General features: G+C 40.6%; 1 protein-coding gene across 1 annotated transcript in view; it reads left to right on the top strand.

The window, feature by feature from the left end:
* EXOC2 (exocyst complex component 2) overlaps positions 1 to 26,093 on the top strand; it is a 212,840-nt gene that overhangs the window by 95,879 nt on the left and 90,868 nt on the right. The window contains exons 8-12 of the mRNA XM_011984536.1: positions 984 to 1,064; positions 9,625 to 9,770; positions 9,909 to 9,990; positions 10,773 to 10,875; positions 16,391 to 16,509. Of these exons, the coding sequence (XP_011839926.1) occupies positions 984 to 1,064; positions 9,625 to 9,770; positions 9,909 to 9,990; positions 10,773 to 10,875; positions 16,391 to 16,509 (531 nt within the window). The remainder of the gene's footprint in view (positions 1 to 983; positions 1,065 to 9,624; positions 9,771 to 9,908; positions 9,991 to 10,772; positions 10,876 to 16,390; positions 16,510 to 26,093) is intronic.

Genomic DNA, 26,093 nt, shown 5'->3' with positions numbered 1-26,093 from the left:
GATCTGCACACACACAGCATGGAAGTCTTTCCGGTTTCGCTTTCTAGTACTTAGGCATAGCCTGACTCCTCACTTACAGATCGGGAAGGACGTTCCTTTCCATTTCGCTTAGTGAGTTGAACTCCAGTGTCCGCTTTGGTCTGTAGGAACATTTTATGTCACTGTTACCACACAGTTCCAATTCTGAAACATGACAGAAATTACTTTCTCCTCCCTCTGAGTCAGCCCAACTCATTCAACTGCAGTAGCTGGGTTTTCCCCAAATGGATTCCTTTTTTCTCTGAGTGTGTTTCTTTGATAGAGGAGCAGTCTGTTTATTTTAGAATTTCAAAGAAAATTTGAGGTGGCTTACTGAAAGAAAAAAAAAGATGAAAAATAACAGGATCATAATTAAAAACTAATTAAAAGGAGCAGAGAGAGAGATGTTAGCAGACATTGAGTGTGTGTTCGTAGTGCATTTGAGTACTCAGAGTTTTCTGACCAATTATCTGAAATGCCTGGGACGCAGCAGTGTTTCAGATTTTTAAATATTCGCATGACATAGTTATTGGTTGGACATCCCAAATCTGAACATCTGAAATGGGAAGTGCTCCAATGAACATTTCCTTTGACTGTCATGTGAGTGCTTCAAGTTTCAGATTTTGGAGCATTTTGGATTTTCGGATTGGAGATATTCAACCTGTAGTAGTGAGACCCAGGATGCCTCAAGTCTCCCTTTTCTTTTTCAGTTCAGCTGTTTTTACCGCTTGGTCTCGAAGACAGATGATTGTGTTAGGTACTATTTTAATGGTGGTAAACTGTGAATAACGTAGACTGGTGTCTGCTGGGTGCCTTGTACAGGGCAGCATGGTTTTACTCCTTTTCAGCAGTGGAAATACTGTGACCATTTAAAAAAGCTGTTTAAAAATATCATTTTGATTTAATGTATCTCCACCCATTAAAATGGCCTACATTTTAACTAGATTTTTTTTTTTTTTTCCTAGCCATCCATCAAAAACTAGAAGCAGATGGAACGGAAAAAGTAGAAGGATCCATGACGCAGAAACTGGAGAATGTTCTGAACAGTAAGTTTTGTGCTACTACCCATAACTATTTATGGCCTTTACAACATGCTTTAAAATTAGTTCTTGGACCTGATATCACGGGATAAGGCAGTAAGTTGCATTTTAGTATTTATTTCTAAATGGTAATGATTTAATGAACACAAAGGGGAATAGAAACATTGAAAATGAATGTTCTGTTTCTGCTTGCATTTTATTTATGAGAAATCATAATTTGAAAACAATCCACTTCTTGAGGAATAAAGTTTCCTACCATAAAACCGACCAGCATATAAACAGCATCTTCAAAGCTAGGAAAGCACTGAAGCAGTAGCCAGGATTGTCACTGACCAGCAACCTGGAGGAGCCGCCATCAGGTGTCTCCCAGCGTTCATGCAAATAACCTCAGCCGTGAGAGTAACAGATTCTTAGGGGCCATTTATTTGTGTATACCTTGCCTTTTTCCGAAAAAGAATTTAAGGCCGCTGGCTATTTAAGAATGTGTCTAAATCTGAGATATTTTGTAAAAATTATAGGCCCAGGGAAAATGGCTATGTGCAAAGTTTTGAGTTCTGTCCACCTCCCTGGTCTATCCGTTTTCTGACATCCTAGGTCCCAGCCCAGAAGAAACTGATCAGATGAATTAATCCTTACTATGACATTACTGGCTTAAAAATAAATCACTTAAAATAAATCTTTTCACACCTATAGTTTACATTTGATAGGAATGCCCATAGGAATCTCCTTATTTTTAAATACAACATATGATTTCATCATGAAGTAGAGTTAAGATTAATTGGAAAAATGAAGAAGCCTCACACCAGATCTTTAAAGATTCTATGAATGTAAGGCTGTGATGTGAAGCTAGTTTTGCGCTTCCAGCTTAAATTAGTCCCATGGGTGAAACGTTGTGAGCCTTTATGTGAATATCTTTTCACAAACCTGAGTGATCCCTAAGAGAAAGCATTTTCTAGAAAGAAGTGTTCTCTTGGTAGTAGCGTTTGAGTACTTGGATATCATTCTAAATTTAGGAATTTAACAGTACTTAATTTTTTTTCCTCTGATTATTATTACTTAATTGCCTTGAGATTTTCCCTTGTTTTTATCTTTGAGAACCAAGTCACCAATTTTGTTAAAATGAAGATATTCTGAATTCAACTCGAAAGCTCATTGAAGCTGTTTCTGTGTTAGCATAGTTAGAGATTTTAAGGTCTTGAAAGGATCTTTTCTACTCAAGGATGTTGTTTGCCCTGGAGAAGTTATCACACTATGATATCTGTATAAAAAGCACGTTTACTTCAGTAATTTTTAAAAGGTGGCTTATAGGGCCAGTTGACATAGTAAGTATATCATGGTATCAGAGGAGACCCTTGTCAGGTTTGGGAAGTTCTAGGGTCTGTTTCATGTGTTAGGCTTAGTGTAGTATGGTAATGAGATTTTTTTTTCTTTAAAGGAGTAGTTTGAGAAATCGTCCCTTGGGACTTGGGGTATTAAAAATTACCTTTTTCCATATATTCCTTTATAGCCATGCATTTTTTTTTTCCGGAAAAGCGTCATGTTAACTTTCTATTGAAGTTTGCTCTTTTTGGATAAAGTTCAGCTTAATATAAATGGCCACTTCTTTATGAGACCATTCGTCAGGACTTTTTGGTATTAAAATTTCCCTAAAATACCTTTCTTTATAACAATTCCCCCTTTTCCAGAAACATTTTTTAACAACATGATGTTGATGTTTGCTGTCCTAGGATATGTTTTTCCTAGTTGAGGCCAACTTGACAAACGTTTGTTTAACTCTGGTTGTGTCAGGTTCCGTGCTAAGCCAGCCTGGGAGCAGAGCCGGAGGGGACGCAGCTCCGGCCCCCAGAGAGTCCTGCCCAGGCGGGTCTGTCGTTATCGGGGACTTCAGTGCTGCAGAACTGGTGAAAACACAGAATTAAAGTCACAAAAATTCAGTCAGTTCTGTTGAACCGAATTTATTTTATTTTAGAAAGGAAGGAAAGAATAAATGAGTACGAGTGTAACTTAGTTCGCTTAAATTATTACTAATGCTTTTCACCTTACGTATAATTATATACTAATGTATATGGATACTACTTTACTTTTTTTAAAAGTTTGTTTTTTTTTTTGTAAATTGGGCAATCTTTCTGACTTTTAAGATAAGTTTCTAAAGGATACTGTTGGCTGCAAGAAACTTAGGTCATTTATTCAGAGTTTATCGGTTTTGACACTTTTTTTGAAATTGTTAAAAAAACAGAAATTGTTTTTTGTTTTCATGGTGTGTGTTTCTCATGTTTGTGTTTGAATTTGAACTTAATAACTTTTTCTTGATTTCAAGCCAGTGAGGACTATCAGTTTATTTACATCACATTCACATATTCAACTCTGTGTTCTTACCTGTTTCGAGTATATAGAACAGCATATTGTTCAGTAGAATTTCTGCAGTGATGAACATGTGGCTGCTGAGCTTCCAGTGCGACTGGTACAACTGAGGAACTGAATTTTAAATTCTTATTTAATTTTAATTAATTCAGCTTTAAATTGAAATAGTCCCGTGTGGCTGGTAGTTCCTGTGTTAGACAGTGCAGGTGTACACATGCTGTGTAAGTATTTGTAGTAGTAGCTGTGGCAGTCATGGCTCACACTTGTGGAGGGCTTACTGCAAGGCAGGTGTTGCTCGAAACTATCTACGTATATTTAGTCCTCACAACAACCCTTTGAGGTTTGTGCTATTATCTTCACCTTATTGATGACAAAACTAAAGCCCAGAAGATTAATTGAGCCGCGTAAGGTTGTATAAATAGGAAGCAGCAGAGCTGCAGTTTATAGCCAGAACTCTGGCTCCAGATTTGTGCTTTGAACTGCAGGCCGGCTGTGCTGTGTGTGGGGTTTTGATAGGCACAGGTTCCAGTCATCGCGGTTCAGTTCATAACAGCCATTCCCCAGCAACACCATGCAGAACCGCAGTTCCCACAGGGCAGTCACCATAGCTGCATAAAGTACGGTTCCCTCCAGCTCTTTAATTCACAGGTTGCTGTGTAATGACAGGTGCTGTAGATGATCGGCCACACTGCCTCCTTCCAGGCCACCGGAGATGGCCACTGTACGTCTGTTACCAGTTCTCAGCAGACAGCAAAGTGCGCAGTTGTGCTGCCTCCTTATCTCCCAGTGACAAACCCTACTGACATTTTACAACAAATGGTTGATCGGGAAGGGATTGGTCGATAAAAATGAAAGTGTGTCCAAAACCAGAAAGCTCTAACACTGGAAGTGAAATGCAAATCCAACAAATGGAGAGTGACAGAAGCTGGCTGTGGGGATGTAGGCCCTGCTGCTGTTTGAGACTCAAGAGTAACTTGGTGGAGGGGAGCTTACCAACATAGGTGAGAAAGTGTGAAGAAAAGCAAGAGATGTCTCAAAGAAGTAATGCTCAGAGAACCTCAGAGATGTTTCATGATGTGGACGGTGCAAAGGAAAAAACATCAGAAGTTGATTCACAGTTAGAAAGGAGCAGGATAATCTGTCAGAGCACAGAAAAGAGGCTTGATTCGTATTGTAAATTTTACAACAAAAAAGAAGGCAAACACTCTTGATCAGTTTTTCTACAAAGAAATAGAGCATTTTAATTTTAAATGTTTCTGATGTTTTAAATTGTATATTAAATATTCTTTGTACTTTAAAAATTTTTGTTATTCGTTCATAAGCAACAATAGTGAGTTTTTAATGTTTGAACAAAAATTTCTGGGTATCACAGAACAAGTGCGATCTTCCCATTGATGATCAGATGCTCTTGCTGTGTTTTAGCTCGCACAGCCGCTGTCACAGTCCTGCACGCTGTGCAAAGCAAGGCCTGCCCGTGGGGTGTTGTCCCGCCTCTCTGAGTAGTATTTATCGAGCACGTTTGCTTTATCCTAGGGATATAAAAATAAAACGTGTGTTTTACCTCTGGAGATTATGGCTGAATGGAAGATACACACACATATTCAGGTGATCAGATGATGGTGTGATAATACTGCTCTGGTGGGAGTCCTCAGCTGTGGCTAAAGCCCACAAAAGGGGAAGCCAGCCAAAAAGTTGAGTGCAGAGAATACCAGGGGAGGTTACAGAAACCTTAAGAGAGGAGCAGGAAGTAGCCGGACAAGCAGAGGCTGGCGGTGGGCAGCTGAGTGGAGGGGGGCAGGAATGTCCCAGCAGGGCCAGCGCGTGAGTTCAGAGCGGAGATAGGCCGTAGCCCAGGAAGCAGGGTCCAGTGTGGCTATGTGCAGATAGGAGAGGTGTGGCCTCAGGGTAGACGGGGTCTGCCCCTGACCAACTTCCTGTGCAGTAGTGTGGAATCTGTCTTTATTCTCAAGACAAATAGTGAGCCATCGAAGGAGTTTCAATAACGGAACGATAGGAGATTTTTAAAGCGCAGTCTGCCATCTGTGTAGGGAATGGATGAGAAGGGAGGGACGTCAGAGGCAAGAAGGGAGCAGCCAGAAGTGGATGGTAGGCATGTTACGCCATGTCAGCAGTCATGTGTGCATGTTACGCCGTGTCAGCAGTCATGTGTGTATGTTACGCCGTGTCAGCAGTCATGTGTGTAGTAGTGGAATAAAGTAATGTAAGGGTGACGTGGCTGCTAATGAAGGTAGAGCAAGTGGCAGGTGAGAAAGGGGAAGGGACAGGGAAGGTTTGATATGTTACACAGGGAAAAGGAAGTAGTCGTTGGTGACTTACAGATGTCCGGCCTCAGATGGATGAAGGAGCATGTTTGGGGCATAAGGAGAGGCATGGAGATGAGAACATTCAGTTCAACTTACAGCATGTTGAATTTGAGATTCCTGAGGGGCGTGCCGATGGCGTTCTTGCTGGCTCTTCCTGTGTCCCACTGCGTTACGCTGGGCAAGTTGAAGAACCCCTGTGCCTCAGTTGCCTCCAACATAAAACGGGGGTAAAAACAGTGCCTGTCTTACAGCGACATAGCCATGTGCAGGTCAACTAATACACAGGAGGGTTTTAGAATCGCACCTGGCATAGCATCAGTGCTTCATGTCATTATTAGCTGTCATTATTGTATGTCTAGTGAAAATATTTTTAAGGATTGGTCTTACGCTCGCAGACACATCTTGAAACACAGATTTGGGAGTCACCAGTATGAAGATGGTCGTTGAACAAACAGGATTGAATGATTTAACCCAAGTACTACGTGCAAAATGAAAGAAGAAAGCTAAGGATTTGGAACACTAGGGAATATCCAGAAGGGCCAGGATGTGGAAAAGAAACTGACATTTACTCAGTGGCTGGCCAGCAAATATTTCACAACGGGCATTCCAAAAAAAAAAAAAAAGAAGAAGAGGAAGAGGAGGCGGAAGTGGAGAGAGAGAGAGAGATAGAGAGAGACAGAGAGAGCGAGAGAGAGAAAGAAAGAAAGGAAAGAAAGGAAGAAAATTAGCCCTAATATTAGCATTTCCCAATTTCTAAGGTGTAAATACTCCCATTGGAGTTGGTTTCAAGCTGCCAACTCAACTTGGAGATGAAGAGATGCTGGCAGCTGCTTTTGAGAAGGGCCCGTGCTGACGTCAGCTCTTCCTCATCCCCCAGGTTCCAGTTCCGGATACTCCACATAGAGGGTCGGGCGTGGTGCTGGGAACAGGCTTTCAGTGCTGTTAATGATCTTGTCCGTGTAGCATCATTATGGTAGAGCCAACAGCCTATCTAGTCATTTTCTAGTCTGTTGAAATTGAGGTAGTTAAGTCTCTTTGTGAATTTGTACATTTTAGAGTTACCCTCATTTTCCAGGCGCCCTGATGTTTCGCTTCCTAATCTCATTCAACTTGCTTATTCCTGGGATACGTTGTGCTGTCGTGGGTGGGGCAGCAGGTGAGGGGGCGTTCCTTCTATCCTGCCTCTGACCTCTCCATTCCCATCAAGCAGAGAGCAGATTAGAAATCACTTCCGTGGTCTGTCTCCAGTGTCAATACCAAGGAAAGGACCAAATGGTCACTTTGAAATAAGAGAAAGCATAATATTTACTTTAAATAAACATGCTTGAAATTATAAGATACCGTTAGAATTACAGGACTAGGTCTTCTAGACTACAGGAGTTCCTGGCACATGTAAAAATGCTTGTTCCCTTGTTAAGGATGTAAGATCACTGGGCAGGTATGAGTTCCACTGATTGGGGTGTAATGCTGGCTGGACTTTACTTCCCATCTTGCACCGTAGGAAAATTTTTCTGCTCCACAGACCCGACTGCACAGGTGGCAGCCACGCTGTGTTCACAACAGCATTGCTGTTAGTTCTTGCAGTTCCTGTGTGACTGAGACAGTGAGAGGCATTGTCCAAATTCACTGGTGTTGGAGACCATCTTTGGGTGAGGAGAAAGGACCAAGTTCCAGACCTTAGTTTGCCCAAGGCTGCCAAATGTCGATCAGGATTTGCTCTGCAGCCTCTGAGGCCAGAGTCTTGGCCATCCACTCCAGTTAGACTTACTCTGTGGCTGGACACTGATGTTCAAACCCCTACCAGCTGCCTTAAAATTGGGTGTTCTTGGTGTGAGAATGTGTGTGGATTAGCACACGGGGGTTTTTATGGGATGACCTTTGTTGATGCCTTCCTGGTGGCATTATCTGTGACATTAGCCTTACGTGTAAAGAGCACCCCTTTTCTTTCATAATTTTGTTGTCTTATTAGTAGCCCTAGAGAAGAAAGACGTAAAATGCATTTTGTGAGCTACTGGTGATTTTTCTCTATTTGCACAAATCTTGGTTTCACTGCCCTCATGTATTTTATTACTGAGTATATTATCTAAATGTATTTTATTACTGAATATATTATCTAATAATCAGAGTTAGGAACTTCAGTTTTATTGTGAATACAATAAAATTTACAACAGAACAATAATTTATAGACAGAAGTTATCTCTAAATTAAATATTATAATCTCATAACTTATAATTTCTCAGTAACTTATTTCTCAGTATAAATTAAAATTCTCAACATATAAGCACATAAATTTTGGCATAAACTTATAATTTTATAGTTTATAATTTTTCACACATAAATTTTTCTCTCTGTCTCTGTTTTATTTAATTATAAGTGGGTTTTCTTCCTGTACCTGTTTTCATACTTTTTAGAGGAGTTAAAATTATTAGTTGATAATATTTTACAACTTTATAAATAAGATGAGAAAAATCTAATTTTGAACTCATACTTTTAGCCTCAAATTTCATTATACTAAAAACTAATAAAAAATGTAAAAACACAGTGCTTGGTGATTTAACATCCAAATCTAACATATAAGTAATTAACCTTTTAAAAAGATTCAGGCTCCTGTACATACCTATTCATTTATGAGCCTCAATTCATGAAATTTGTATTTTTTAAATGATAAATACTTTAAAATAATTTTCTTTGACCACAGAAAGTTTTAGCCCGACTAGATTTGAAATCCTAATTCAGCCTCCATTATGTGGTATGGTGGCAAGAAGGAAATATATTTTTTCTCATCTTATAGTAGAAATGTAGTATTCTGCATTAAATAGCGTGTGGTGACAACAGTTATCCTGACAAAACAAAGTTTTTATATCAGGCCTTTAAAATTTCAACAGAATTTAAACATTATTTAGATAAAACAATCATGTTACAAAGATGACTTTTAACAGGATGAGGCCACCCACGGTGTGCACTAGAGAATATTGCATGCGAGCCACCCAGTGAGACTGAGGCAAGTTTTTCATCTTTGCTTAAAGTATAGTCACTAGACCAGATAATGCAGAAACTTTTTACAAGCAGCGATCAAACAACCGAAAGCAGTTTATCTTTTTTCTCTCCTTTCGTTGTGGTTAATTAAAACTAATTCACAAGTTGCAAAATTTAAACTATTTTTGTACACAGCAAATTTTGCTTTAGATAAAGCAACTCTTTCATTACAGCAATTCATATAGTTTGAGGTCTTTTAGGTAAAAAGAAAAAAAACACCTAGGAAATGTGCAGCTCATGTATACTTTTACAAGAATTACTGATTTAAGAAATATGATGCTGCCTTCACGTTTGTCATTTGTAAATTACTTACGTAATTTTCTTTGCCTGCTACATAGAGATAATTCTGCCAAGAAATAGAATTCATTTTAAATATTTCTTTTGAGCAACTTTTCTGAAAATGATTTCCTTGTTTTGTTTATTATCCCATGTGTAGATATTGAGTCCACAGAGTTTAGCTAATGTACATGTGTGTGCACACACATGCATATGTATGTGTTTTACCCTATTGTATGAAGTTCTGAAATAACCTCAGGGCCCATAATGGCTACAACATTTAGAAGAATAACGAAAAGAAATGTAGGTTCACAGTAGAGAATTTATTTGGGCATGGTAAATATGGTTGTTTTTATATTGGATACCATTCTTAACATATGAAAAGACTTAGGCAAAATGGAAATTTTATTTTAGCAAACCATAAAAGAGACCCTAACCTTAAAACAGTCTGTTGAGTTTTCATGTAAAACTACAATAGCAGTCTTCACATTTTGTTTCTAGTGCCCAGTTACACATTTTCTGATGAAAATCAGCTTTCATCTCAATTTCCTTTCCTCCCTTTAAAACAGGAGCAAGTAATACTGCGGACACATTGTTTCAAGAAGTACTAGGTCGGAAAGACAAGGCAGATTCCACTAGAAATGCACTCAATGTGCTTCAGCGATTTAAGTTTCTTTTCAACCTTCCTCTAAATATTGAAAGGAATATTCAAAAGGTAGAGTACATATTTATTTATGTACATATGGTTATAGATGTCATACATTTTTAAGATTTTTTAAGATGTTTTTTATGTTAACCAAATGTCTTCATTTTGCTTTAATGACAGTTTTCAAAATGTTTCTTTATTTTAAAGGGTGATTATGATGTGGTTATTAATGATTATGAAAAGGCCAAGTCACTTTTTGGGAAAACGGAGGTGCAAGTTTTCAAGAAATGTAAGATTCATTTATTACTTTTAGATCTTCTACTTTCCTTTTATAGGAAGAATGTGGAATGTATTCTGCAAAGAATGTTATATGAGTTTTAGTTTTTGTTTATATGAGGCTCTCTTTAAAATGTAAAACAATTACTTCAGAAATAACAGAAGGACTTTTCTTATTTAATACGTAGTGAAAATGAGCAACCGTGACTAGGTTGTTAGCCTGAGACATTCTTTGCCATTTGTTAACCGCAATGCTATTAAAGAGTCTTAGTTTACTGGAAAGAATCAATGACAAGTATTTTATAGAGATGGAAACCTACATTTTAATCTTCCCATCTTCAGAGAGACCAATAGACTTACGAATTCTTAACTCATTTAAAGGAAACTCAACATCTTTTGAAATTATTTCCAATGCCAGAGTTACAGAAAAATATAAAAGTTTAAAATGCTTTTTGGTTAAAGCCTTATCCACCAGGAGAAATATCACAGGGCTTTATTAAATTTAAAAATGAAATCTGTAGGGACTCAGAAAACTGAATTTAGTTTTTTATTGTGGTAAAATATACATGCAGTGAAGTGTGCAGACCTTACATGTTAGAGGTCAGTGAGTTTTGACGAATACAATCACCCTTGTAACGTACACCTGAGGCAGTGTCCTGATGACTGTAGACAGGGCCCTGGTGCCTCTGTGTTAGTCAGCCCTCACCCCACTAAAGCAACTACTATTCTGCTTTCTGAAATTTGATTTTAAATTTTCATTCTGTAAATCTTGTGTATTCTTTTCTTTTTAAATAGATTATGCTGAAGTAGAAACAAGGATTGAAGCTTTAAGAGAATTACTTCTGGATAAATTGCTTGAGACACCATCAACCTTACATGACCAGAAGCGTTACATAAGGTAAATCTTCTGCAAACATTTTGCTGAATCATTTGTATCTGTTTGGTACTGGATGTATCATGTAACCTTAAGGCTAACTTGAGGGACTTTAGGAGATTATGAAACGGTGAAGGGGAAGACAAATAGCAGAAATTTAGAGGTGTCTGGTGTAGGACATCAGAATTCTTTTGAATACTAATAGATTTGGGAGTAGTTATGGAGTTACTTTTTAAGACAACTCTGCCATTTTCGGGAACGGAAAAGTAGTCTCAACCTCTTCCTCCTGCGAGCAAGGGGTACCTCGCCTAGGGGGATGGTGTGGGTGCCCGTATGCTGTGAAGGGGGGCTCCCTGCGTGGCTGAAAGCAGAATGCTGCCACACACTGGATGGGAAGTACGTTACGCCGCAAGATGTGCTGCTGCTTAACAGTAGAGTAAGTTCTGAAAGGTTTTAGCCTGGAATAGCTTTCTGATTTCCAAGCCTTTAGTGGTCAGTGAGAGAGAAAGTCACCAAGTGAGCATACTTTTTAAAGAATTGTAGTAATATTGGGCCAGGCACGGTGGCTCATGCCTGTAATCCCAGCACAGCACTTTGGGAGGTCGAGGCGGGTGAATCACTAGGTCAGGAGTTCGAGACCAGCCTGACCAACGTGGTGAAACCCCATCTCTACTAAAAATGCAAAAACCAGCTGGGCATGGTGCTGTGTGCCTGTAATCCCAGCTACTCAGGGGGCTGAGGCAGGAGAATCTCTTGAACCTGGGAGGCGGAGGTTGCAGTGAGCCGAGATCTCACGTCACTGCACTCCCAGCCTGGGCAACAGAGTGAGACTCCATCTCAAAAAAAAAATTGCAGTAATATTAGGAGAGGTGAATTTCACAGGATATGAAGAGAAGACCTTAGAGCGAAACAGTATCACATAATGGGAACTAGCTGTTAACTTTGGGCAACTGACCTGAGTTCTGTTTTTCAGTTTCTTCATCTGTGAAATGGACATGGTAAGCAAATCTGCATCTCAGGGTAGTTGCAGAGATAATCAGAAATACATTTAAGGATTTAAACCTCCCCCGGCACATACAAAGTAGTCCGTAAATTTTATATGCATGTAGTTTATGTCAGGATTTGGAGATAAAGCGTATAAATTTAAAGGTTTTTATATCTGTGATTAAAAATAACCTCATTTTCTGCTAGGAGTTTTTGAGTTTGGCCTTTGTTCTCAGAATAACTTATTTTCCAAACTTAATGGTTTTTCCCCTTGAATTAGTGACATTGAGTATCCAGTAGCTGTAAAATGACAGTAGACTCTGTATTTATGAATTTAGCTGTGGTCCCGTGTGATTTTTGAAAATAATGTCTCAGGAATAGGCACGGTGGCCCAGACCTGTGATCCCAGCACTTTGGGAGGCCAAAGTAGAAGGATTGCTTGAGTCTAAGAGTTCAAGACTAGCCTGGGCAACATAGCAGCACCTGGTCTCTGCAAAAAATCAACAGTGAGCCAGATGTGGGGATGCGCGCCTGTCGTCCCAGCTACTCAGGAGGCTGAGGCAGTAGGATCTCTTGAGGAGCCCAGGAGTTTGACGCTGCAGTGAGATGTAATTGTACCACTGCACTCGAGCCTGGGTGACAGCAAGATCCTGTCTCTGAAAAGAAAAGACTGTCTCGGAAAGAGGGTCTGGCCTGAAAGCTGCTGTGTGTGCAGTTGTGAACGGGGAAAGGATCCGCACCTGGACCTGTGTCCTAGTGACGAGGCGTACGGCGGGAGTATGAGCTGTCGTCCCTGGCAGCATACTAGTATTGCCCAGGAGGAAGCCAGCAGAGGCACTGGCGGGATAAAGAGAGGGCACTGTGATTGCAGGCTGCCACCCTGCACGTGTGCGGCGTGCTCAGGCACCGTGTGGGATGTGTTCTACGTGTCCTCTCTAATCCTGATCACCACCACGAAAGGACGCTTGTGTGGTGCCCATTGGACAGATGAAAACACCGAAGCTTGCCCAGCACACACAGTGACTAGGGGGACGGGATGCCAGTTTGGCTTCAGAGCCCACCCTTGCTTCTCTCTAAGCTGCCTTCATAAGAACGAATGTATGTGGGGTTTTTCCTGGTTTGTGGAATCCTCGAAGTTTAAAGCTGGAAATAAACCACACGTTAGTTATCCCACTGCTCTGTTTTCTAGCTAGAAAGCTACAGAGTTCCAGGGAGGCTGAGCGTCGCGTCCAGGACACGCAGCTGGGTAGCGTCAGACGTCCCGAGGCTGCTGTTTCCTGCTCTGCTCCTTTGCTGTGTGTGCTTTGTGTATTTCTGGCCTGTTTACACTTGTTATTTTAAACTTGCCGATAGTAATGTGTTAAATCTTACTGAGTGTACAGATTCTTTATGTTGTGAGTTACCATCTGAATGGATAACTCGTGCAGTTCTTATGACTATGTAACTTACTGGATATCCTTTAAAAGGTGGTGGTGCCAAAAAAGATTCTTTTAAGTAGCCTTTTAACTACCATTTTTCCTGTCATCTTAAAGGCAAAAGAGCAAAAATATAAACAAGTCAACAATAATTTATGTATTTTTTAATGATTATTTTATTTATGATGCTTTGAGAAAATACTGAGCAATCGTTGCCTTTTTAAATTAAATGTTTAGTCACTAAGAAATAGAAAAATAAGATCAGAACCAGGTCAAATACCTGTTGGACTTTGAAATTTGTGAACATCAAGTAGGAATAGAGATAGCTTTATCGTGAACAAAAATGTATTCATTTTCTTACATAGTTCAAATTATGCACAGTAGAAGGGAAAAATCAGATTACCGCTATATTGTCTTACTATTGTTCACAATTTTTTCCAATATCGTTCACTATTTTATCTAATTTAAACCTTCCCAGTTCTTCTCCCTCTCCTTATTTCTGCCTTGATGCTGGCAGGAAGCAAAGCTCTGCATATCCCTTTCCACAGCAGTGTAGCTGTGAGAAGATCACGTCAGAATATGACTAAAAACTTTCTTAATTCTTAAATTTTAAAATACTGAGCCTGTGTTCATCATAATTAACATTCTTTACATTGCTTTTTAATCTAAAAAGCCTTTTTAAAAAGTGTTCTTAATATGCAGTTTTAAAAGAAATGGCAGTAACATGTATCGTTCTAAACAAAGAGCTTTGAAATGGAACTTATTTTTAGCTGCATCCTAAAAGTAAACAAGAAACTTATTTGAAGAGCCCAGCACAAGTTGTCATACTTTTGAACTGAGTCTAGAATTTCTAAGAGAACAACTTTATCTTGCTTTGTAAAACTCTTATAAACTCCTTTACCTTAGTGCCCGTTAATAAGATGATAGAAAAAGTCTTTTGTTACTAAGTTTTGCAAGGACACAGTCAACATTTTAAAGAGACGTCTAATGTAAAAAGTTACTAAGCAAAGCTTATTGGTTCCTCTAGCTGTACTCCTGGAAAAGGAACCCTTGTACTGAACTGTCTACATTCCTGTTCAGTAATTTAACATTAAAAGGAACACCGTCCCTAAAAGAATATCTCTGTATTTTACTGCTAATACCGAATCTGAGGGCTACGTGAGTGAAAGTGTTGGGAGAAAGCATTGCAGAGGTGTTTGGAGGCGAAACAAGCCTATTTAGGGAGAACTGAAATGCATTATCCCCAGCAGGAAAGCATAGAATCACTTCTTTGGGGAGAAGAGACACAATGTACTATTTGTTGTATTTACCGTTCAGGTAATAAAAGAAGAAAGCCTGTGTGAGAGAAAGAATCAGATTGGATTTTGGAATCTGAAATGAATCCCCTGTGCCAAGCTAAATGGAACTGGTTAGATTGTAGTTTTTCCTCAGGACGTTCTTCTTAAATGTAACTGGCTAGATTGTAGTTTTTCCTCAGGATGCTCTTCTTAAATGTTACTGGTTAGATTGTAGTTTTTTCCTCAGGATGCTCTTCTTAAATGTTACTGGTTAGATTGTAGTTTTTTCCTCAGGATGCTCTTCTTATTTATGAGGAGGAGCCCTGCTGACTTCTTAATCTGGGCAAAGCTCTTCCTTCTAATTGACCCACCACTTTCTCCGCACAGAAACACATCCTGTTTGCAGCTGCCGGTGGTCACAGGGAGGAGATGGCACTTCTTGGCCACCTCTGGGCAGCCTGGGTGCGGCCCCTCTGCAGGTGCCTAGATATCCAGCTCCCCACAGCACCCAGGCCCTCCCCGTCAGCTGGGAACGTCAGTGTTCTCAGCATTTTATTTGTTGCTAACATATTACAAAGTGGATTTGTTTCTCCTCTGATTGGCTGCTGATTGAGATACCTGAGTAACACATGCTCACCACTGGAGGAATGGGCTGGAAGCATGGGCACACCCCTGAGGGACTGAGGTCTGGCCCCAGGTCAGCCTGGAGCCATTGATGACATTTGCCACTGAACAGAAACCTCTAGACCAGAGACAAAGGATGGCATATGGCTTAACAACAGTTGTAAGACAATAAATTCATTTGGACATGCTCTTGGAGTTGATTTAATTGGATTTAGCTTGCTATATTTTATATTTTGTGAGGGCTGAGGGCCAAATCTTAAATAATATTTGACAGAAGTTTTTCTGTTGAAATATATTTAAATGGTCTCTATGGGTTTGGGTGTTTTATATACAAAGACTTGAAATATTTTAAGAATATTTAGGAACTAAGAAAAGCATCGAACTATACTGTATTTTCCAGGGAAATATTTTCTCAGTCATGAGTGTGGACTTTAGAGGTGAGTTGACTCCAAATCTCCTCACAGTTGGGTTGGCCCTCATGTCGCTGGAAGCGGTGCCATACTGCCATCTGGTGGCCGTGTTTCGTATCAGAAAGGAGTTAACAAGCTGCGATTTAAAAACCATTTGCCCAGTGTCTGCTGGCTCCCACCTGTGTCCAATGTAATGACTCTGAAGTCAGTAGAAAAACTCTGTGAGCTAAATGTAAACATAAAGAGAAATGCTCATCGAGTAGATGGATCACTGCGAATCGTCCTTGTCTTTTTACAGAGAGCTGTTCTTAATAGTTTTTTCATTTATGATATGAAAAAAAATTTTAAGCTCTGCTATTTATTTACTTTTTGTTTGTTTGCTTGTTTGTTTTGAGATGGCGTCTCGCTCTGTCGCCCAGGCTGCGGTACAGTGGTGAGATCTCCGCTCACTGCAACCTCTGCCTCTTGGGTTCAAGCGATTCTCCCGCCTCAGCCACCCGAGTAGCTGGGATTACAGGCGCACACCAACACCCTTTGCTAATTTTTGTGTTTTTAGTAGTGACGGGGTTTCAGCACATTGGCCAGGCTGGTCTCAAACTCCTGACCTCAGGTGATCACCCACCTCAGCCTCCCAAAGTGCTGGGATTACAAGCAGGAGCCATCTCACTTAGCTAAGAAATTTGAATATATTTCATTGAGAACTAAACATTAAAGACTAATCTTTGACAGGGGACAAGACTAATTGATATAATTGTAGCCTTTAAAAAGTAATGACTTTAAAATATGCCAGCATTTCCCTTTGGCCTCAACCTTGGACTTGCTTTTTCAGGTACCTGTCTGATCTTCATACCCCTGGTGACCCTGCGTGGCAATGCATCGGAGCCCAGCACAAGTGGATCCTTCAGCTCATGCACAGCTGCAAAGAGGGCTACGTGAAAGATCTGAAAGGCAAGGATTTCTCTTCCAGTGTATTATGTGATTCCTTCATGTCATTTAAATACATTGTGGGAACGTTTTAATGATGAAGGCAATGACCACCGATCGTCTTTTGTTTCTTTTGTGGGTTTTTTGGCCACTGGTTAGCATTGTACTGATGAAAAGGGACAGCTCTTGTATCGTGTCTGTTTTGTGGTTGATGGGCAGTGTTGGCGTTTCGGGGCAGGCAGTGTGATGCTGAGGAAGTGACATCGGTCTTTGGTAACTGCCAGTCTGTACATCGTTTCATCACGTGTATGTTGAGTCCTGCTGTGTGCCGTGCACTGCACCCAGTGCTAGCATCTGTACATTGTTTCGTCACGTGTATGTTGAGTCCTGCTGTGTGCCGTGCACTGCACCCAGTGCTAGCAAGACGGAGCCACTGCCTCCCGGAGTTACTGCTGGAGGAAGGGAAAGCCACGAGGCATGTAACTAACGGAACAAATGCTGGGACAGGTGAGGAAAAGAAAAAAGAAAATCAGGGTGTTCCAAAAGGGAGTGACTGAGGAGAATGCTTTAGATGGCTGGTGTGGGACTGTCTCAGAAAAGCCTCCATATTAGAACTGGAAGGATGAAAAGTGCCTACTAGCCACCTCCGCCTGAGAAAGGGGCCACCTGTGTGGCGGCCCTGAGGGAAGCTGGGGGAGAGAAGTCAAAGGTCTGTTTGCATGCAGGTTTATTGGCTTTTGTTTGTATGCTGTCATTTGAAGAATATCGAGTATATTGAATGCCTGCTATGCTGCAGACACTGTTGGGTGCTAAAGTCACAGTAGTCAGGACAACAGACAAGGGCCTGGCTCATACAAGCTCACAAAGTAGTAGGGGAGACAGGGAACTAGCCAGCCGTTAGACTATGATGTGCTGTTTCCTATGACTGGGGAAGTTCCCAGTGACATCGGAGTGCTTAGGAGGAGCCTCTGATCCCGGGTTTTGACGTCAGGGGAGTGACGTTCTGAGAGCTGAAGGAAGTGACATCTCTTTTGAGATCAGAAGGCTCTCTGCATTGGCCAGTTGAAATAGAGGAGGAAGGTATTTAAGACTGTTGCAGGAAGGGAGAATGTACACAGGTTACAAGCACGAAAAGCCCTCTCAATCCTGTGTGCCTGGAGCTTGGAGCGTGGAGGTGGAGTGAGGAGATGAACTTTCTTGGCCCTGTGACAAGTTCAGACTTCGCCCGGAGCGCGCTGGGGAGTCAGTGACGGATTTTAAGCGGCGGCCAGTGGATTGGGGGAAGACCAGCTCAGACTTACTTTTGAAAAGATGACGACTCTGGCCGTCCGTGGTGGGTGGATGAGAGGGAGCAAGTCCAGAGCAGCGAAGCTGGTGAGGAGACAGGCACCCCACCTAGTGTGGAGGTGGTGGGCATGTGAGGGAGAGCACGGACTCTAGGGCCGTTCAGGAATAGAATTGATAGGGCTGGATGATGGACGAGTGAAGAGGAGGAGGGATGAGCAGTGATACCCAGATGGCTGACTGGCAGCCAGTTAGGGTGGTGGTGCCATTGAGTTAGGGAACATGGGGGAGAAAAGCGATTCTGCCCCTTTGTTTGGACAGCTTGACTTGGGGTTATCTGACGTGGAAGTAGAGATGAAAGTAGTTGGATTTAGAGCCTGAGAAATTTGAGCATGGTGGGCGTACAGGTGGTCCCTTGGAACTCACACATTTACCCAGGGAGATGAAAAAAGAAGCAAACCCAGGAAAGAGTCCTGACGAGTAACGTTTAAGGGACTGGTAGAGGAAGAGAAGCCTGTGAAGGGAACGGAGGAGGGTGGTCATGGCAGGAGGGAAACACGGAAGGGAGTGGTCAGCAAAATCCCTGAGACAAAGCAGAAGGTGAAAGAGAAACGTCCTTGTGATTGCTCTCAGGCTGTTGGTGGTGACTCTGGCAAACGCAGGGTCAGTGGCCTGAGCCCCTAACTGGATGACGTAAGGAGGGTAGTGGCCCTCATCAGGTCCCTGGGAGGATTCGGAGCTGTAACAGGAGGGCAGTCTTGGCAGAGAAGGAAGTACAATGGAGAGGTCGCCATTGTTTATTTCTAGCATAGTTTTGTCATGAATTAGTCGGCTTGGGTTTGAGTACTTTCCAGCTCTGATTCCATTTTTTCTAGGCTTGATATTTAAGAAAACCCAAATATCTCTGCTGAAGCCATGTCAACATCCCCATTAATGTTATTAATTATTTTATATTTTTTAGCAAGTGAAAATGACAGCAAATGTTACACACAGTCTGTAGTCTTTGGGAATATTTAGAGAACCTTACATATTTATTTCTGTGTTGATTCCACTAATAATTTTTGAGTCTACTCTGTTCGGCAGAGCTCGCAACCTTAAGGACCCATCAGAGTCCTCTGGGGCTTTTTAACAACCAATTCTCAATTCTTGGCCTTGCCTCTTCCCTCCGTGCCAAGCACATTCTAGTCCCTGTGGCTGGAGCCCAGGCGTAGGCATTTTCAAGCTCCCGGGTGGTTCAGGTGCAGCCAGGGCTGATCACCAGGGCGCTGGGTGCCATGCCTGGAGCAGGAAGTGCAGTGCAAGCTGGCCTCTTGGAGCTCGTCGTCTAGTGAGAAACACACCACCTAAAAAATCACGTAGGCATGTATTCGGTCGGGATGGTGAAAAGTGTGAGGAAGTGGGGAGTACAGAATTTATGAAAATGTGTGATAGGAGGGTGCAGTCTGGTTGAGGGGAAGTCCAGGGAAGTCTCCTAGAGGAGGTGAAATCTCAGTTGAACCTAAACCACGACAGTCACTTCCCTAGATAGGCACTGAGAAGCGTTCCAGACACTTTCAGGTGCCCAACAAATGTCACTGCTCTCCAGCAAAGGTGGTGATGAATGCAGTCACCATATTCACTGGGTACAAGTAGGATGTGTGGTCTGACCGAGGATTTTCCTACTTAATCTGAATACATAATTTGGTATGAAAATATTTGAATTTCTGGAATATGTGTGTAATTTATGAAGACAACATAATTGGAAAAATTCCAGAAAATTTCATCTATCTTGTCATTTCTTTACCTAAATATCCGTCACCAAAGGTCTGACTCTTTCTTGGAGATAGAGGGAAACACGCCTTCATCTTCCCTTCCCTGACGTCTTAATGTACTGCTATATATATTCATTCTAAATTGCTTGAAGTCAGCATTTTGGAAAAAGAAAAGGTGACAGAAGCTTTTGTGTAACTCACTTACTCTGAGCAAGCTTGTTGCTTACCTTGTTCATCACTTGGGAAATAATCGAAAGAATGTGCATGAAATGGGAGCAGTGCCTCAGGTTACTTGCTTTACTTCATCTTTTCATTAGAAAGTGGAGGGCCGGTGCGGTGGCTCACGCCTGTAATCCCAACACTTTGATAGGCCGAGGCAGGTGGATCACAAGGTCAGGAGTTTGAGACCAGCCTGGCCAACATAGGGAAACCCCCATCTCTACTGAAAATACAAAAATTAGCCAGGCATGGTGGCACGTGCCTATAGGCCCAGCTACTCAGGAGGCTGAGGCAGGAGAATCACTTGCACCCAGGAGGCAGAGGTTATGGTGAGCCAAGATTATACCACTACACTCCAGCCTGGGCAACAGAGCAAGACTCCCATCTCAAAAAAAAAGAAAAGGAGAAACAATTCCTTACAACTCTTTGAACTTTACAATTTTAATGTCAGTACAATATAAATGTCTTAAATTCACATTTTATTTTTTCTTTTGACATTCAGAACATGCTTAACTGTTCCCTCTGTCATTTTCAGTAAACACTGCTAATCTAAATGTAGGTAATTCTAGCACATGAGAGCCTTTTAACTGGAAAATTGGGGTGGTTTTTTGAACTTAGGTCAGAAGTGATTTTCACTATTAAATTTTGGAAAATCCCACATATATTTAAAAGCAGAAAGGATAATGTAGCAATACCCCACGTACTCACCCTGACTTCAGCAGTTACCAACTCATAGCCAGTCTCATTTTATCAACTCATAGCCAGTCTTACCTGCTTCTCTCCCCTTCCTCACTCTGGATTATTCTAAAACAGATCACATCATTTTATCCATAATTAATTCAGTATATAATTCTTAGAAATAAGGATTCTTTTTAAAAACTGTAGCCAAAATGCTATGACCATTACTTAAAATATGAATACTTTTTAAATATGAAATACTCCAATTTCAAATTCAGAAAGTTTAATTTCTTCGGTTTCTTTCTGAGTGCATCGATACCATTGCCTTTGAGCTGATACTCAGTGCATAGGCAAATGGTAAGTGAGATGTGGCATAGATGGAGACAGAATGTTTCCTCGAATGGAAGGAGAATTCGCCATTAGTGAAATAGAGTGTGCTTTGGCCAGTTTGCACTTCGGTATTTTTCTGTTTGTTATCATTTTTATATGCGTATGTCATTGCACACGTTAACTTTAATATACACATATCTACAGCCGGGCGTGGTGGCTCACGCCTGTAATCCCAGCACTTTGGGAGGCCGAGGCGGGCGGATCACGAGGTCAGGAGATCGAGGCTATCCTGGCGAACACGGTGAAACCCCATCTCTACTAAAAATAGAAAAAATTAGCCGGGCGTGGTGGCGGCGCCTGTGGTCCCAGCTACTCGGAGGCTGAGGCGGGAGAATGGTGTGAACCCGGAAGGCGGAGCTTGCAGTGAGCCGAGATCGTGCCACTGCACTCCAGCCTGGGCAACAGAGCGAGACTCCGTCTCAAAAAAAAAAAAAAAAAAAAAAACACATATCTACATTTACATCTACAGGTAATGTCATTGTATCTATGTATGTATATGTGTGCATGTGTTTATATAAAATATTTGCCTGAATTATGAATTTGCTGGGAATACACACAAATTTTCTTTTATGTAATCTACAACTGTTGTTGACGAGGGACCCTTGGTGGATATTTTATCATTGTCCTAATTATGTGTAACATAAATGTAAGGTAATACGGGGGGAGGCCTACTAAATATTATTTGGAATTTCTTTTGAGCATCCTCTCATAATTGTGACATTTTAGATGGGGAAGAAATCTGGGAAACTCTCGTTTTGTGGGTGACTTTAGATCTATTTCGCATGTGACAAAGGTGTCTCATAGAAGCCAGGGGACAGACCCTCGTCCTCTGTATCATGAGTAGGGATGGGACTAGTGAGCGTCCAGATCTCCCCCTCTCACCTGATCACACTCCCTCCAGACCAGTGAGTTTTAGGGAAATAGGTGACTGAACACCTCCCTCTGTTTCGTTGTTGGAGCAAATACTGCCTCGAGCAGGATTTCTCACTGGAGTCAGAGCCGATGAGCATTCCCCTGGTGAGGGAAGGCTGGCTGGTACTTGGGGATTCGTGAAGAGCTGCGCCTGAAACTAGCCAAGCTAAATGAAGTGCTTCTGGTCTTTATTATTTTTATGCTATTTTGCTATACATAGGTGAATTCTATTAAGGAAATTTTACGTAGACCTCATCACTCACTCCTAAAATTATATATGCAGTGTAAATAAATGCTCTGAGAATGAGCAAGTTAAGAAAATGGAGATGAGTGAGAGAGCATCCAGTACCCCAGGAGGGATCCTGGGAAATGCAAGGCTGTCCCGGGAGGGCCCACTGTGCCCCCATCAGAGCCAGAGGAACTCATGGCAAGTAAGTTGGATGTAAAGTTGCAGAGCCAGCAGCCTGCAACGGATGCCACCTCTCTCTTGATTGGAGTGTGTCTGGTTCTTTTCTGATGCCCAGTGCTTGGTAACAGAGTACTTACTTGTTTGTGTGGCACCTGCTGTTTCCTTGAATTGATTATAGCTGTCCACTGAAGGCTGGAGCATTTGAAAAGGCAATTACTAAAGTAAGAAATAGCTTAGAAATGATTTGCCATAAAAGGACTGCCTACATTTTATCTGGTACTTTGTTGTAAAACTACATTGTTTTTATGCGGGTTTTCTCAGGAGCCAGCTTTTAAAATGAAAGCTTACTACATTCCAATATAAAGAAAGCAAGTTTTAAGTAGTTCCTTTATTATAATGTCAGTACTTAGACTACTAACACTGTAAACTTGTTTAAGTAAATCCACCAGCAGAACAATGGATAAGAACAAGAATAGCTTTGTGAAATGAAATGCAGTTTTAAATGGGTAGACTATAAATATTTTAAACAGAAAAATAATTCTTGATGTCTTTTTAAAGTAAATGTGGTCTTTGTGCATGAATCTAAGAAATTTAACATATAAATATTTTTTTAAGTCTGCTTTTTTAAAGCAAAGACTTTTACTTTTCACTTTGGTGGTTTGGGGAAAAAAAAAAAAGTTAATTGTATGTAGCCCTGTGGTATTCGGAGAAAATTTTATGAGCAAAGATGGTGATAGATTTTCAGAGACAGCAGTCCTACATACAAAGCTACCTTTTTCCAAGAAAGATCCTTTTGTAGATGAAGCATTTGGCAGCAGAGTTTGCCGTACGGTTGATATTCCTATGAGTCCTGCATTAGATCGTTCTCTGGACTCGTTTTTGTAGTAATAATATACACTGGTGCTAGCAGACGGTGCCCTTCGGAGCATAGCACGAAGACAGGACGGGAGCTTACCCTTGCACCTTACACACCCCTGGGCCTTGACCTCCAGACGCTCCACATGCCTCTGCCCATCATATCTGGGCAACTCTGTAGCCCAAATATGATCTTTTAGGTTTTTCTAAGGGTGAAAAAAGATGGGAGAAACAAGAGCAAACTAAGGTTAATATGTTAAAAACTCATCTTGAAACCTTTGAAATACTGGTGGAAGAGTTTATTGTGTTTTTCCGGGCTGAACAGGTTAATCATGTTGCTTCTCTTCCCCTGTGTTCAAAGCAGCCTTGTGTTCTGAATTGTTGTACATGTTAAACTTTTACTACCTTATAAGAGTGTCACCCGTCTCTTAAAATTCCTGTGAAATAGGTCCAAAATTAGACTGAGTCTTCAGAGGTTTCCTGCCAGGAAAAGCCTTTGGTTAACCCCCTACTGACATTCACAAACAGGATTTTTAAAGGTGGTGTTCAAAGGTGTTTTTTTCTTTGTTCTGAATGTGAGTTAAAATATATGCTGGCTATGTCTGATAACTTAAGGGAAAAGGCATCAGGAAACTCAGAGTAAGCATTCCCTTCTTTCAGAGAGGTACTTAATTAGAACTTCTCAAAAGGACATAATTAGAATTAGGGTTCAATAGGCAACATTTAGAATATGAGCCAGAGTGTTAGGTAAGCAGTAAGTTCTCCAGAACAGCCACAGAGCAGAGGAAAAGACGTTTGTACCTGGCTCAGGTTCTCTCTGAAAATGTAGACATGATATGTCCCATCTTGAGCAGTTTGAGTTATCACAGTGGTGGGGCTGGGATACTACAGGAAGAAAATGAAGAACAGGCTGTGCTAAGTATCGACCCTCTTAGTAACGTCTAACACTCACTGGAGTATTAATTACTTGCTGAAAGAAATGAAAACATTTATGTTACTCCAAGAACCTTAAGGTACACAAAGTCCGTATTTTCAACACAAGCTCATAACATGCGTGCATAAATCATATTATTACAATTTATGATTTTGAATTTACATAGTATAATTAAACTTTTCGCATATTCCTGTATGCGACATTAAATTAGAACCTCCCTTAGGAAACCATTAGCAGACTCACTGAATTTTCTATGGAACCATACAAATATGTTCATAGTTAAAAAGTCAGTATAAGTGTATTGTTGTATATATGCTAAATCTTTTAACAAAATTATAATTTTAGTTTTAAAGTTACAATGAAGTTATACGTTAGGAAGCTGCTTTTCTTATGGAGTCAGTTTTCTAGAGATCTAAAAAATTGTTTCTCTCCTGAATATGTATCACAGCATGAACCCAGGATGAGAGAGGTTGGTTTAAAAAAAGGAAAGGCACAACTGCAGCAAGTACAGATGCGAGATGCTGGTTTATGTCCATCTTCCCTCCCTGCAGCTCAGCGCTTGGGTGGTGTGTGTGAGCTGTGTGCAGCTGCCAGTGGGCTGACCTCCAGGGGAGGCTTCTGCTGTGCACTTGTTCGTTTGCATGCTGCGATGACAGAGTTTTTCAGAATTGTCTTTAGAAGATGAAATGCTTAGTGGGGTTTTATTTACCTGCTTTAAGATGTATAAGCTATACCGTGTATATGCACACAGTGAGAAAGTAGATTCAGGAGAGGGAAGTGGAAGAAGAGTACCGGTTTATGATTGCAATCAAAATGATCTTCCCTCCAGCAAGCCAGTGCTCTGATTTTCCCTTTCCTTTTGTCACTGTTTCAGAGAAAGAAAAAAACCCAGGTGATATTTAACATGCCACAACTTAGACTTGAAACGCATATCATTAGAAACTGTTACTGTTATTTGTGAATAGAGGCATATCATTAGAAACTGTTATTGTTATTTGTGAATAGCATAAGTTTGTGTAAACAGTTGTAATGACCAGAGTGCAGATCAGCAAGTGTTTACATAATCATTTTACATAATGATTTGATTTAAACTCTAATTTGAAAGCAATTTATCTTCCAAATTAAAATTAAGAGTAATAATTAATACTTGTAATAATTAAGCAGTTTTTTTTTTAAGTCAGTAACCTGGGATTTGAGAATTTGATTTCTTTTGGAATAGCACACCACTCATTTGTAGATCCCCGTGCAGTAAAGTAACAGCTGTTGAATATCACAGGAAAAAGTTGGATTAAGGTCTCTTTTTTCTGTTTCTCCTGTTTTATAATAGATTCTATTCACCTTACAATGAATAATCTATCTTTTTTAGATCAGACAGGCCAAAAAGGCCATGTGAAAAGGCCCTTTTCAATTTGTGATTGTAGCAGCTGGTTCTTTTCTACTGCCCTGGCTTACTGTGCATCTGGAAGAAGACTTCTGGTAGCCGGAAGTCATTTCACGTCTAAACTTGTCCCCGTCCTTCACAGAAAAAAAATGTTTGATGATGAATGTCAAACACACATTGAATACTAACTTTACTTGGTAATTTAAAAATACTGATTATGATGAGTATTTTTGTTCTGTATTCTGTCAGTTTTGTAATTCCTTTATTTATATATTCTAAGCATTTTTCTGCATGTAAATCTATATGAAACTACTAAAAGACATAGGACTTTAACAAAAGCATACATTTCGTTTTGATTATTCAGTTATCCAGCTTACTTATTACAAATATATGATTCTTGCGTAACTAGCCAATGGTAGCTAATAAATGCTTCTTCAAAGTTTATACCTGTAGTTTTGCTTTTAATTTACATTTCCTTTTTTGAACTCTTGCTTTGAATGATATGGAAATGCACATCCGAAATGCTGCCTGGAGCCGGTGAAGGACAGTACTGAGTGAGTGAGTTAACAGGGGCTTCTTAACTATGCCTCCCTTTGTTTAATTTGGATTAAATGATTCCCTTTAAATTAAGGAAATGCCCCTGTCAGAACTTTAAAAATGTTATATATATACATATATATATGTATACATGTATAATCAGAAGATCAAAAAGCATTTTTATCTGTTGACACAGGTCTAATTCGTGAGGAATTTGTAATCTGCCTTGATACGCCCACCCCACCCCCACCCCCACCC

Source organism: Mandrillus leucophaeus, unplaced genomic scaffold, assembly GCF_000951045.1.
Source record: "Mandrillus leucophaeus isolate KB7577 unplaced genomic scaffold, Mleu.le_1.0 Scaffold27, whole genome shotgun sequence".
NCBI lineage: Eukaryota > Metazoa > Chordata > Mammalia > Primates > Cercopithecidae > Mandrillus > Mandrillus leucophaeus.
Note: the sequence above shows the minus strand (reverse complement) of the source record. Positions and strands in the feature narration are given on the sequence as shown.